The following is a 14915-nucleotide window of genomic DNA, read 5'->3' on the forward strand; positions in this document are numbered from 1 at the left end:
CCTCCGGACCCTGCGCCGCCGGAGCCCGGGAGGGGAAGTGCCCGGCTGGGGGCGCAGGGTCCAGAGGCAAGGGGGCTGCCTGAAGCCCATAACGCTCGGGCAGCCTGGCTCTTAAACAGAGCTGAAGCGTCAGGGGAGGAGCAGAGCCGCCATTTTCCCGGACATGTTCGGCTTTTTGGCAATTCCCCCGGACGGGGGTTTGACTGCCGAAAAGCGGACATGTCTGGGAAAAAGAGGACGTATGGTAACCCTAAATTTGCTTGGTAGTGACATTAGGCTTACCATCCTGTTGTTGCCAGGATCACCTCTAGACCCTTGTTAAAAAATTGGCATCACATTAGATATCCTCCAGTCAGCTGGCACAGAGGCTGATTTAAATGATAGGTTACATACCACTTGTAGTACTTCTGATATTTGAGGTCCTTCAGAACTCTTGGGTAAATACCATCTGGTCCTGGTGACTTATTACTGTTTAATTTGTCATTTTGTTCCAAAACTGCTAATTTACCAGTGAGAACTGCAACTTCATAAGGATTTTGGAAAATAACAATGTTCTTAATTTCCTTTTCATTCAGCATCCTTTTCCATAGGAGGGGGGCTGCCAATATTCCTGTGCTTTGTTAGGAAACCTGCTGAACTTCTTTGGCTATATCTGCACTTAGGGTGGTGCATAGAGTACAGACACTGCATGCCCAACTAGCCTGGGTATAAATAGCAGTGCAGACAGTGAGTATGGCATAGGTGGGTAGAGTACAGACATGCCAGAACCATAGAGTATATATCCTATATGGCTCTCTACACTCCGAAGCCATGCCTCCCCATCTACACTGCTGTTTTTAGCAGTGTAGTGCCCTGCTGCTTCCTTGTTGCCAGAGCCTTTCCCCACTGCAGTGAAAGACTCTGGCAGCAGGGAAAGGCTCTGCCGAAGTCTGTGAGTAGAATTTAGTCACTGGCTTAATCCAGCTCCCCCACATTGGTCCACTGTTTGTGCAGAGAGGACTCTCTCCCCTGGTACTGCCATCCCTACCAAGCCGCCTGTGCAGATACAGGCTTGGTGTGTGGGCTGTGACAGGTCTACAAATTCCTCGGGCGCCACTGTGGGTGTGCTGCCAACAACTACTCGATAAGCAGTGAAACAATCCTGATGAGGTTAACTTGTCCTCTCAATTCCCCTTTATTTGGTTTATAAGCAGAGACTGGTGCATGTTTAGACTATAAGCTGTGTGGAGAAGGTGTGGGAGAGGCCTGTATTTTTGGGCAAATGCATGACTTGGTTTACGCACTCACTTTGTGTGCTGACCTACCATAAGTACTGACTTTTATTTTTCCCCGGGGTGCTCCACCCCACCCCGTTCCCGCTCCAACCCCTCCCCTAAGGCCCTTGCGTGCCCGCCACTGACTGCTCTCCACTCACCCGCAAGTGCCTCCCCCAGCTTCCAAACAGCTGATCGGCGGCCCAGCCAAACAGCTGTGGCTACTGGGCACTGAGCTGGTGGGAGTCTGGGAGCACCCATGGAGGCAGTGCCTATGTGACGTACTAGGTCTGAAGACGTTAATTCCTCCTCTCGGGTAAGGTGAGTAAGGGATGGGTAAGGCCCTTTGTTTTGTTTTTGTTTTTTTAAATTTCCCAGGAATTTATTGGGTTTTATTAAAAATGGGAGAAAATTGGGAAAAAGAGTGGGTGATAGGGGAAAGGTGCCCGGTACTTATGGGGGAGGGGGATGGGTGATACTCCCCACATAGCAGTTGAGGAAGCATTCTACTCCCTGCAGCAGCAGTCAGGGGACCTTGGCAGCTGGGACCAGGCCCCTGCCCATTTTGCTTCCCCTCTTCGTGGAGGTAGTGGAGAGGGCCACGCTGAAGGGTTGGGCTCAGGAGTGGAGTGGAAGGCTGCGACCCTTGAACAATGGCTCCCTCCTGCCCCCAGGCTTTCACCGAGGCCCATCTACTTCCCCTGTGAAAAATTCCCGGGTCCAAAAAAAGCCAAAATTAGGGCGGAAATTGGTAAAACCAAGATTTTTTTGGGTGGAAACTTGGAAAATACCCTGCTGCTTCCCCTTCCACTTGTGGCTGCTCATTTTACCACTGTGTCTTCTGCTTCCCTTTATTCCAGTCCATGTTTTCCTCCTCACTTTCCCTTCTCCGGTCCCTACACCTCCTGGCTTTTCTGGCTGGCTTTTTGTTGATCTCACTGGTCTGGGAAATGCATGCTGCATTTCTGGTCTTCAAACTCCCACCCTCTTCCTATCTTTGCTAACCAGTATTATGAAAGTAACACGGAACTCCTTGTCAGTACAGTGCAAACAGCCTCTCTTGTTCAGTGACCAAGCTCTGTCCCTCTGCTTTTTTGTTCAGCGATAAAACTAAAAAGTAACTTGGAAGCAGAGTCTGGGGAATGTCCACTCCTGGAAGAGTGAATTGGGTAGGTTATTCACTTGGGTTAATTTTTAACGGACTGCAGAAGGTCATGAAAATCTCTTGCAGTCTGCTGAGAAGACCCTCCTTTCCTTTCAGTGATATTTCCATAGGGCCAAAAATATAACAAAGGAAAAGGCTCTCCTTATTTTGGGATCAGAAGTGCTCCATATATAAACTGCAATACAGTGTATGTAGATTTCTAGAGCACCTACTGCCTGAGTAACTAGGTGCTTATTTACAAAGTTAAACACAGTTGAGCTTTAACTACTCACAAAGAATTGAGAAGAGGTTGGTTCTGTCAACAGACCTGTTAACAACCCGGTGGCCATCTCAGTCCAAAAGGAAACACAAGTTCTATGAGACACGAAATGAAAGCAAAACCAAAGAAAAGCTAAACTTAATAGACCCAGCTTGCTGGCCTGAAAGGGAGGGTGTCCTACCCTGTTATAAACCATTCAAAGTCATCTTTATAGAACAAATAGGAGGTGGTCACACTGCCCGGAAGAGCTGAGGGGCTCGTTGTGGGCAGGACACACATGAATGTAACAAATGAGTTGCTGGGGGAAGTGAGGGCAAGGCTGGTTGAAGCTGAGAAGTGGCGGGGGCTGATCAGAGTGGCTGTTCTACGGCCACTGACACAATCATCAGGGGTGATATTAGGATTGTTCCCCGACATGGAACAAACGCAGACTTATCTTGTTCCTTTACATGTAAAGTGAAGTTGGGGCTGGTCAAAGGTGCTGACCCTGAAGACGGAATTCTGCAGCACAAGGCAGTTGTCTCCACCACAGACGCTTCGCCTTTGCTTCCCTTGCACTGCTTGAGCTTGGTCAAGTGACTCAGAACACAGGTCAACGGGAGCTCAGCACCATGAGGCTTTAGTTTAACAAGGGTACAGAACCCCTGTAGGAGACGGTTCATCCTCACACAAAGGCATTCGGGGGTGGGGGGGGGAACTATGGTGGGACTGAGGGCAGGGGCACCAGAGCGGGGGGGTCAGGGGGCCATGGCCTCATCACTTTTAAAAGTGGACAGGCTATGCCCTCCAAGTTTTATAGGCTGTAAGGGTGAGCGACGAGGAAGAGGGGGCGAAGAGGAGTGAGCAGGGGGGCAGGGTCTTGGGTGGAAGAGGCAGCACAGGAGCAGGGCCCTGGGGGAATGGGTGGTGTGGGAGGTCGGGGGGAAAGGAGGTGATGCGGGGAAAGAGCTTCGGGGGGAGGAGCCATGGTGCGGACCCCAGTGTCCCCCCCACTTTATAGAGCTTCTGATTGAGGGGAGTTGTAGTTCAGGAACCATGCTAAAGCATGCTGGGAAGGAATGCCAAAGAACATAAGGAACACTTTCCTCAGAAATGGAAGAGACTGGGATGAGGCAGGACCTGGTGTGGGCTCTCCTTGGCTGGGAAACCATCCAAGAGGGCCTTGGATGAGGCCTGGCGAGAGGCAGGGTATAGTAGGTGATTGTGGGCACAGGGCGCGCAGGGGCTGGGGAAGGGAATGCAGATGGAGCACTAGGTTCGGTCTTGAGGCCTGTAGCTGGAGCTTCTGGGGGAGGAAGCCAGCCCCCTTCCTCCCTTGTATCAGTGGTGGGGAAGATCGGGACAGGTTGCGGGAGAAATGGCTATTGAACTAGCCTCAGGAGGGAAAACTGGTGCCAGCCCTGCATCGACAGGGGTGAAGACAGTGGTCTGAGGGCCCAGGACATGTTCTGAGTTTGAACTCCTGTTTGCCCTGAATAGGGGGACTTGTGGCTTGCCTGAAGGGCTGAACCACATCAAAGGGCCTAGCTACAGGAACACAAGGGAGCTAAGGTATCCCATAGCTGCCAAGTAAGAACCTCTTACATTGAGGTATTGAGGCTTTGAAATTCTGTCTCTAGCGGTGTCTACACTAGAGCCTTTCTTAAAAATATCTCGCTGTAGCAACCGCTCTGGGAGTATGAGCATAGGGCATGCCAGTGGTGTGTTTACTTGTTATACTCGTACCCTGTGTGACAGAAGCTAAAGTGCCAATGGCATGGCCTCTGCTAGAGCTCCTACCATAGCCACTAGCTGTGGCGTTTCAGTGGTGAGAGCAGTGATAGGAAATTTAAGGAAAGTCTATTGGAGATACTGCCTCTGTGCCTGTGAAATGCTACCTCACAGGGATCAATGAAATGTTTGCAGAGGGCTTTGCACTTGGTCAGCATGTTTAAGCTGAGACTCTCAAAGTATTTATTAACCAGCTGTGGGTAACCACCTATCTCACCTATAAGATAAAAATTATCTTCTCCCAGTCCAGATGTACATTTTTGTGTGTGTGTATGTGTGTGGACTTTCCGAACTCCTCCATGACCTCACCATTATGCTGTGCTTTTCTGCTAACTAGTCTGCCCTGCGTTACTGTTCTTCTCTCTTCGTCCTGGAGCCGAGTACAACGGAGGACAGGGCCTCACTTTTCTAGCTGTAATTCTGCCAAAGTTCCTTGTCACTTCTAGGATTTTACCAAGTTTTCTGGCAAATACAGCTGAGTTTGCCCAGTTAGATCTGAACTCAGTGTCCAAGTGGAGGTGCTGGTCCACATGTAGGCTTTCACACTCATCCTTGGTGTATTGACACTAAATTTGGCTGTTCTTTAATCATGCTACCTCAGCTGGGAAAGAAGCAGTGTATGGAGAAAAATGTGTCCAAAGATCACCCATAAGGGCGCAAGCGTAGCGAATTAATTACTCAGCCTGTCGGGCTGGTTAATGCTATGTCCTGTGAATTGTATTAATATCCAGAGGCTGAAGTACTCTGGACAAGTTGCAGACTCTTTCAGTCAGCTCACATGCCTAAATTCTAAGTAAGAAACCACAGCTGTCAGCTCCATGCAGATAAAATCAGTGAAGTCAGGAGGAAATGGATGACAGACCGGATGTATGTTCTGTGCGTAACAATATTCAGTTTATTAAAATAACTCAATGCTTCCCATTGGCTTATATTTCTAGTAAACAGTTAGCATAGCAGGTGGCCAGACCAAGTTTTTCTCGGGTTTTTGACTGGGGGCTACAGATGCACACTGAAATCACACAGCCCAGCTGGCTGTGAAACTGAGGGCGGGGGCTTGGCTGGGATGGGAGAGACACTGCATGGAGTTGCTGTCTGAGACATTCAGCTACTAGCACTGCCTGGATGTCCATTCTTCAATAGGAAATGCAGTGGGGTTTGTAGGACCATAGTTCCTTGCCTGACTGCTGTTCTCGTGGGTACTTCAGAAGTAGTCAGGCCTGGTTTTGGGGTAGTTTATTTGAAGGGGAGCAGAAAGGGTCCTTCCCTACCAAGTCAGAGATTAGTGTTTTACCTGTGAGTTGTTGAATACAATAATTACTGACAGTGGAAGCTCAAGTCAGGTATTACCTTACTGATCAAGGGATCAGACCCTCCAAGTTGTGGTCTCTCTTATCTGGATGTTTTCACTTATAATTATACCCATTTTGCAAATATAGATGGTGGCATAGAGAGGGTTGGGTCACTCTTCAGGTGCCTAGATGGTGTAATGAGGCCAACTCTGCCTGCCCCTTTGGGTTTTTGTACTGCCAGGAATAGTAAAGTGGACTGTGCTCTGGTGCATGCATGTTCAGGTATCAGTGAAGGGGGAACTCAGTCTCTCAATATAGCCCCCTCAGTGTTGCCCCATTGCTTGTAGGGGAAGTTAGTAAGGCAAGGGTCAGAGTTTTCTGAATGAAAGAGCAGTTGAATAATTCAAATCCAAAGTTCCCCCAGCTGGCTGCTCCATCAGCAGTTAATCGAGTAACTGATTAACAAGGCTCGCTCTGTTTTCACTCTACCTAATAGCTCTGTTTCCATAGCCTCCAGTCAGGCGACAGGACTAGGACTATGAGGAAATGCCCTACAAGATCAAACCATTCAGAAGCTTTAACAAATCCAAATATATAGTTAGATGGCTCTCCTTGACCACTGTTTTCATAGAATCATAGGGCTGGAAGAGACCTCACGAGGTCATCTAGGCCAGTCCCCTGCACTCATGGCAGGATTAAGTATTAGCTAGACCATTCCTGACAGGTGTTTGTCTAACCTGCTCTTAAAAATCCCCAATGATGGAGATTCCACAACCTCCCTTGGCAATTTATATCAGCACTTAACCACCCAGACAGGAAGTTTTTCCTAATGTCCAGTCTAAACCTCCCTTCCTGCAATTTAAGCCCATTGTTTCTTGTCCTATCTGTAGAGGTTAAAGAGAACAATTTTTCTCCCTCTTCCTTGTAACAACCTTTTATGTACTTGAAAACTGTTATCCGCCCCCCCCCCCCCAGTCTTCACTTTTCCAGACTAAACAAACCAATTTTTTTTCAATCTTCCCTAATAGTTCATGTTTTCTAGACCAGGGGTTCTCAACCTTTTTCTTTCTGAGGCCTCCCCACAACATGCTATAAAAACTCCACGGCCCACTTGTGCCATAACAACTGTTTTTCTGCATATAAAAGCCAGGACCAGTGTTAAGGGGTAGCAAACAGGACAACTGTCTGGGGCCCCATGCCACAGGAGGCCCCATGAAGTTTCAGCCTGGGGTGGCAGGGCTCAGGGCCCCAGGCTTAACCCCATGAGGTGGGGCTTTGGCTTTCTGCCTTGGGCCCCAGCAAATCTAATGCCAGCCGTGCTTGATGGACCCCCTGAAACCTCTTTGTGGCCCCCCAGGGGGCCCCAGACCCTGAGAACCACTGTTTTAGACCTTTTGTCATTTTTGTTGCTCTTCTCTGGATTTCTTCAGTTTGTCCACATCTTTCCTGAATGTGGCACCCAAAACTGGACACAATACTCCAGATTGAGGCCTAATTAGCGCACAGTAGAGAGGAAGAATTACTTCTTGTGTCTTGCTTACAACACTCCTGCTAATACATCCCAGAGTGATGTTTACTTTTTTTCCCAACATTGTTACACTGTTGACTCATATTTAGCTTGTGATCTACTATGACCCCCAGATCCCTTTCTGCAGTACTCCTTCCTAGGCAGTCATTTCCCATTTTGCATTTATGCAACTGATTGTCCTTTCTAAGTTGAGTACTTTGCATTTCTCCTTATTGAATTTCATCCTATTTACTTGAGACCATTTCTCCAGTTTATCTTGATCATTTTGAATTTTAATTCTATCCTCCAAAGCACTTGTAGCCCCTCCCAGCTTTGTAGCTGTGATCATACAATTCTAATAAACTAGAGAGGCCTGAATTGTTGTTTCTTTTATGGACGATTTGCTGATTGTCCACATTTTATTGTGCTCATCTAGGTCTTTGAAATCCTGTCTAATCTCATCTCATCCAATCTTCCTGGTGCTGAGGCAATCTGTGACAGCTTGTGGTTCTTGGAGATTGCCCTTAGTACCTTCAAGACAGGTGCAGCACCCTCCAGTTCTCACAACTGCTAATAAAAACATGCAGAGTTCCTTCAGCTCTGCCCGAACCCCCGCAACTACAAAGGTAGTTTTATTCCTGTTTTTGTAACTGTGAAGCTGAGTCCAGAGGGGAGTCCTCTGTGTTTTAAATATTTGTATTACCCTGTAAAGTTACCTTCCATCCTGATTTTGCAGGTGTGATTCTTTTACTTTTTTCTTTATAATAAAGTTCTTCTTTTAAGAACCTGATTGATTTTAGTATTGTAAAGATAAAGGGTCTGGTCTGTACTCACATTGCTAAGGCAATTAGTTGGTATATTATTCTCAAGCCTCCCCAGGAAAGGTGGTGAAGGAGCTTGGGGGGATATTTTGGGGGGATAGGGATTCCAAGTGACCATCCCCTGAATTTTTGTGTAAATCACTTGTTGGTGTCAGCAATACCGTCCAAGGACAAGGAAAGGAATTTGTGCCTTGGGGAAGTTTTTAACCTAAGCTGGTAGAATATAAGCTTAGGGATCTCCATGTGGGTCCCCACATTTGTACCCTAGAGTTCAGAGTGGGAGGGGGGAACCCTGACAGAGACTGATTGGGTTGGAGTAGAAAGGGTGGATCCAATAGTCTGATATAACTCTGTGGTGAGCAATACAAGTAGGCCCTCAAAAGCAGGCTCATCATTGGCACTAAGGGGGATCAATTATCCTTTAATGGCTTTGGGAGAGGAGTGTACACTGTTAGAATCAGCCCAGCTGATGACCAAATTCCTGTAACTGTCTCATTTTCATAGAATGGGGCTGTTGAATAAGCATATTCAGTGCCGCTACAGCAGTTCTGTGGAGCTGTATGTCGCTGTGACCAAATGCAAACCACCCCAGACGTCCCGTTACAGGAATAAATGAGGAAACTTGGTTGATTCCCCTTTCTTCAACTAGATCTCCTTTTCTGAGTTCTTGTTTAAGAATTTCAGCAGGTTCTCTTTTAGAATACTTTGTGTTTGTGTGTTTCTCCATGCATCCATGTATTTTTGGTGCAAGAGAATGACCTAACGGGATTCTGTCTGCTTTGTTTAGACTCTGGCTGCGATTCTGTGACTGATACAGAGGCAGAAGACGAGAGAAACCCAGTTTACTCCAGGAAACTTGCAATGAGTCAGCAGCACGGGACATCCAAGAGCACCCTGGGAGACCTGGTGGTGCAGCCTGACCGCATACGCTGTGGGGTACAGTATGTCCATTTCCTCTAGAGTTCTCAACATGGGATTGTACTGTGCACTAGTGGCTAGTGCTCTGCATTGCCATGCTGGAGACCCAAGCTCAGTTCTTTCCCTTCAGCCCCACCCTCAGTGTCTCCATCTCCTGAGATTCCTTCCCGCAGCCCAGGAGCAATACTGTGACACTCAGGGTCCTACGGTTGTCCTGGCTGCACTGTAATGCCTCTGATGAAGACTTAAACAGGGTAGCCACCCAACCTGAAGGTTGTGGAAGAGGCTCAAGCTTTTATGGGCTTATTCAGGTTGGTGGGATGTAATTAGTCGTGGTGGACTGTATTCAGGTTCTGGGGTTAACGCACCAATTTGTAAGGGTCCCAAGGCACTTCCTGCAAATTATCTGGATCAGTTTCCTGTCTCTTCTGAAAGACAGCATCTCTGTCAGCACAGCTCATCTCCCCGGCCTCTCTCCCCAAATGAACAGTACTGTACATATGCCCCAGCAAACTCTGACACAAGAGCACCATCTAATGGAGCACCAACTTCACTTCCCTCCGTATCTGGGGATATATGTTCTGGTCTGACCCAGCCTGATACTGCTCAGTTTGAGATCTGATGTCCATACAACTTGAGGTACTGACTGTTACAGGAGACTTGAAAAACCCAACAGCTAAGCAGCACTGCTGTGTTGCAATGTGACCACCAGTTTACATTATTTCCTTTTCATGCATTGTGGAAAAAGCACCAGCTTAGCCTTTTAGTGCAATGAAACAAGGGCAGCAACTCGATATGTTTCCATACTTGTCACGGTGTGGCCAAATCCCAGACTTGTATAGTTTCTCCATATTTGGAGTCTGTTTTAAAGCCCCAGCTCCTGGAGTCATGTGACCATGGGACACTCAGCTTTTATTTAGAGTTTCTAGGCTTCATGGTTGCAGAGAAACTTGAAAACATGAGCCATAAAAGCGCAGATTAGTAGGCAACTGAGAATCCAAAATCTGTTTAACAAGAATTTTTAAGCCATTCACGATATTTTTGCACCTGACTCTTGATTTTTGGATGCTAGGGGTTGGCAGTATTGTTGTCACCTCATCTAAAATGGCTTTACCATACTGGGCATTTCTGGCTCAGATGCACAGTAGCAAAATATGCTCCCATGTTCAGGGAGGGGTGGAGAGGATGGTGGGTCTGAAACTTGCTCTTAGGCCTTTGTTTCCAGATCTGCGGGTGCTGAGAGTGACAGAGGTGAAACTCGCAACTCCAGTGGCTGGGACAAGGGTTTGTTTAACTGCAGCAGCCATGACCCCTACTGGTAACTATGTGTAACTGAATTTGAGCTTCTAATGGAGTTCTAAGCTTTACCTACCTGTAGCACAAGGCTGTGTGTGGTGGCATCTGAACACGCTGGCTGGAACATAGGAGAACAAATGCTGCTGTTGAACTGGAGTGGTGCCTGTGTGGCAGAAGCATTATTTAGTGGGATGGAATGGGGGTGGGAATAAATTCAAAGGAAATAGCTGATTGTGTTTTGTGAAACATCCTCGCCTGTGACTGAGTCCTAAGATCTTTGTGTGCTCTCCTCGGTATGACTGACGTGGAGACAACCTCACCACACAGAGCAAAGTTAACTGGGAAGCTGGCTGAGCTCTGGGCAGCCTCAAGATCTTGTGGGGCTGAGCAACTTGAAAAAAGAAACCTGGGGTATGTTTGGAACTTCCTGGACAGCTGTAAGTGCCACATCCAGGGGAACGATGCTGCTACCATCCCTGTGCATTTACTGGGCAATTCATCATCTCAGGGCATTTCCAGGTTACATCATAGCCTCATGTGTTACCAGCACTGTACATGCTATAAAGCTTTATCCATTTCTAGTGCCTTCCACATGGTGATAACAGGCCTTCGTGAATTAAGCCTCGCATGTGCTGTAGGTAACTCACCTCTGCCTTTGTTTCCTCGTGTTTAAAATGAGGATAAGTGCATTGTCCGAGGTGTCACCGGCAATGGCTAGGAATCTTGAATGGCATGATACAATCATAGATGATCTAAGACTGAGAGGGAAATCAGAAGCTGAGGTAGGCTTTCTCTGTCATCTTTGGTACCTAGAAATGGCTGAATCCTCTGCTTTTAATAGGCTCGATCCCACTGGCATGGTTGAGAGCTCCTGGTGTACTGCATAAGAGACTGTGAGCATGAAAAGACCTACAGGATACTGGTAGATTACAATCACTGTAGTAGATGACCTGTTAGTGTAACAAAACACTTAAGTGATTACATTTAAGGCACTGGTGATCTTTAAAGTCTTGGCTATGTGAGAAAAGAGTAACACTATATTTACTTTATAGCATATAAGATGTTAGATGCCCATGCCCTGTGTTGGCAGACTAAGATTGGCTGGGAGTTTTATTAGACAATAGGATACTATTCTCCAGGGCTGGCAGTAAGATCCCTCACCTGAGAGTCTGGGCCAGGAATTCACTCCCCTTCACAGTTCAGCAGAGACGAAGCTGAGTGAGAGTTACAGCATGATGTAAGAGAGATTGATTTTTGGTTTAACTTCCCCTCTCAGAGTTCATAGTTCTGTGGCACTGAAATACTTTGGATTACAAATAGAGCTTTCGCTGGACAGGTGCTGTACAAATAGATACAAGAAGTAACCAAAAATCGGAGGAAGTCATAATACACCTTTTTGGTCTGAAAAGTAAATGTATATTTGTTCCAATTTGCTTTCTTGGATCCTCTCCTGAGCATGAGCAATAACATCACGATGGTTGTGCTGTTTGGAGTAATAGCGGGGAAAACTCACTTTCAGGGTAAGAAGCTATGAAGCTGAAACTGCACAAGCAGATAGCAGAGATCCCAGCTCTGTCCACAAACTCCATCTGCAAAACTCCTCTGTTTGCGCTGGTGTATGTTCGTAACAGGAGATCTTGCTGGTTAAACCCGGAGCGGAGGATGCTGTTGACAGGGTTATAATCTGTGCAAGGCTATGATGGAATTGAGAAGCATCACATTCATGAACAGCAAAACTGGGCATTCTGGGTACTGCCTCATCTGTGCAACACAAAGGAATTACGTATAACTTAGATTGCAGAAGCAGCTGGGATTGGGTCCCTGTTGTGCCAGGTGCTTCTTCAACACGCAAAATATAGCCCCTTCCCCCGAGAGTTAACCAGTTTCTGATGTCTACACTACAGACCTTACCTTACAGCTGTGCTGCTGCTGTAAGGTCGCCCGTGCAGCCACTCTGTGCCGGCGGGAGAGAGCTCTCCTGCCAGCATAATTAAACCACCCCCAACGAGCGGTGGCGGTGGCTATGTCAGCAGGAGAGCGTCTCCTGCTGACATAGCACTGTCCTCACCCATGCTTTTGTCGATGAAACTTTTGTCAGTCAGGGGTGTGTGGTTTTTCACACCTCTGACCAACAGAAGTTTTACTGACTAAAGTGCTAGTGTAGACAAAGCCTTAGAAGTTGTGGATTATAGATCACGATGTAGACAGGCTCCAATATTTGTTTTAGGGCTTGTCCTTCACATGCTCTTGAGCCTAAGGGAGCCATTTATGATGCTAATGAAACCGATCTAGTGTGCTCATGATATTTCATATCCTGGCTAGTGGGTGCCACAAGCACCGATTTCATATTTTCACCATATAAATGGTGCCCCAAGGCATTAAAACCTGTCACCTAAACACAGATGCAAGCACCAGGACTTCTAGCAGTTTTACAGCCTGCCCCAGTCCACTGTCTTCAGCTTTATTCAGCCACCCACAGAACCTAGATACAGAGCCCTGTGTGTGATGCTGAAATCTGACATGGAAGAAGTTTCTAAGCAATCACTTGTAGTGGATTAGTTTTTCCAAGTGGAGTTTAGAAGCCCTGAAAAGGTGTCCCCACTGCTCTGAGCTGAATTCAGCAGGGGGGAGAGCAGCGCGGGGGTTGCAATGAAGAACAGCTCCAGGATATTGTGAACCTACATGTTGTGATGCCTTTACTCCTAGGTGCAGACAACACTTTATATTATCACGAAATGTAAACTGGATTGTCAAGTGAAAACAGAAGCTGAATTCTTTCCAGAGAATGCCCAATCTGTGCGTGTGCCAGCCAAGATGGAAAATGAATACACTGTCTCTGTACAGGCTCCTGGTAGGTAGAACTTCTCCCGCTGGGAATTAAACTGTTGCAGATGGGAACAATCTAGAGGTTGGAACACAAAAAGCTAGAGGCAGGGAAATCACAGACTTCTACTTCCTCCCAGCTCTGTGTCTTAGTGTGGGATTGGTAGAGTCCCTTGTCCCCTGTGCGTTTGTGTCCCCAATCAGTAAGGTCAGGATTGTAACGCTTTCCCTCCTCATTGGGAGTTTTGAAGAACAGTTATCGCTTGTAAAGCACGTGGAAGCTGAATGAACCTATAGAAGTGCAAAATATTATCACCGCCACCAGGGCATCAGAAAAAGATTGATGCCAGAAATGGCATTCTTTGTACGGAATGGCTTCAAAGGACACAGCTGGATAGTATAGGCACAAAATATAACTACTAGGAAAGTTTGACATTTAAGCAGTTTTTGTTAGCACTCTTTATGTTGGGAATTTAAATATCCCTCAAAAGGGTAAAAAACACAAATGCAATAGTGCTTGCCAAACCCATGGGACACTGGATATTGAAAGTGAAACTTGCTGGATGAAAAATGAGATCCACTTTAATTTAGGCTTAAACAGTTTATTTTAGCCTTGATTATGTACGTTTTAAGACAATGCTATTGTCACCTAGGAATTACATATACACACAAAAACAGATAAGGCAAGAAAATAAATGATCAAGTTACCTTCCTTGGGGCCAGAGTGATTTTTAAAATCTCTGGTCTCTGCTATGTTCAACTCTTCTTCCTCTGTGTCTTCTCCACTTTCTTATTGTCAGTCTCTATCTTTTATTCCCTGTTCCTTAACTTTGTGCAGACTCAGTTTACCAAGTTACCTAATCTGTGTCCTTATCTAGTCTAAACCACTAATTTTTCATATGTAAATCACAATAACTAACCTCAAATAATACATTTGTGCTTATCCTGCTAAAACTTACTTTTCTCTGTCTGGTTTCCAACACATCTATTCTCTGCTTTCAACCCCACTGACTCCATCCAGTTGTTCTTGTCTTACAGTAGTTGTTTATTCTTCTTACTGGTATGATTTTGTGGTTTTGGGTTTTTACACATTAGCTTGTCTTGCTGGGAGAGAGAGGGTGTGCACCGGATTTACTCCAAAGCTACCAGCTCCCTCCTCTTCACCTTTCTGTCTGCATAGGCCAATAATTTTACTGATAAAATACGCAAACCACTTTTCTTATCAGCACAATCTGAACTGCTGCATCCCCCGAAACACATACAAAAAGCAAACAGATCTTTCTATTGCCTACCAGTAATATATATAATCATTATGTAATATATATTTGTGGTACATATACCTCTACCTCAATATAACGCTACCCAATACAACACGAATTCGGATATAATGCAGTAAAGCAGTGCTCCGGGAGGGGAGGGGGTTGGGGCTGCGCATTCCGGTGGATCAAAGCAAGTTCAATATAACGCGGTTTCACCTATAATGCGGTAAGATTTTTTGGCTCCCGAGGACAGCGTTATATCGAGGTAGAGGTGTAATTCGTTACACAAGTCTCTAACAAACTGATTAGTGTAGCTTGCTCTTTAATTCATGCAAACCCGTTTATTCGTTCTGGGTTTGTAAAACAACCAAACTGAAAATTACAGACCTAAACTTAGATTTTTGGCCCAAAGTTTAGCAGTGGGGTTTCCGAGGCATCTTATAAATTTGTGGTAGCTTCCATATAGTGTTAGTTAATCCACATTCATTTTGATTTCTTGAATCAAGTGGCTCTATTGCTTCATTTGAGAAAAGGTCATAATTAGAATTGGGCAAA

General features: G+C 46.2%; 1 protein-coding gene across 2 annotated transcripts in view; it reads left to right on the forward strand.

The window, feature by feature from the left end:
• The window catches only part of PIK3AP1 (phosphoinositide-3-kinase adaptor protein 1), a 78019-nt gene that overhangs the window by 27430 nt on the left and 35674 nt on the right, over positions 1-14915 (forward strand). For both annotated transcript variants that reach the window (XM_034776389.1, XM_034776390.1), the window contains 2 exons: positions 8852-9000; positions 12985-13129. In XM_034776389.1, coding sequence (XP_034632280.1) covers positions 8852-9000; positions 12985-13129 — 294 coding nt within the window. The remainder of the gene's footprint in view (positions 1-8851; positions 9001-12984; positions 13130-14915) is intronic.

This window comes from Trachemys scripta, chromosome 7, assembly GCF_013100865.1.
Source record: "Trachemys scripta elegans isolate TJP31775 chromosome 7, CAS_Tse_1.0, whole genome shotgun sequence".
Classification (NCBI taxonomy): domain Eukaryota; kingdom Metazoa; phylum Chordata; order Testudines; family Emydidae; genus Trachemys; species Trachemys scripta.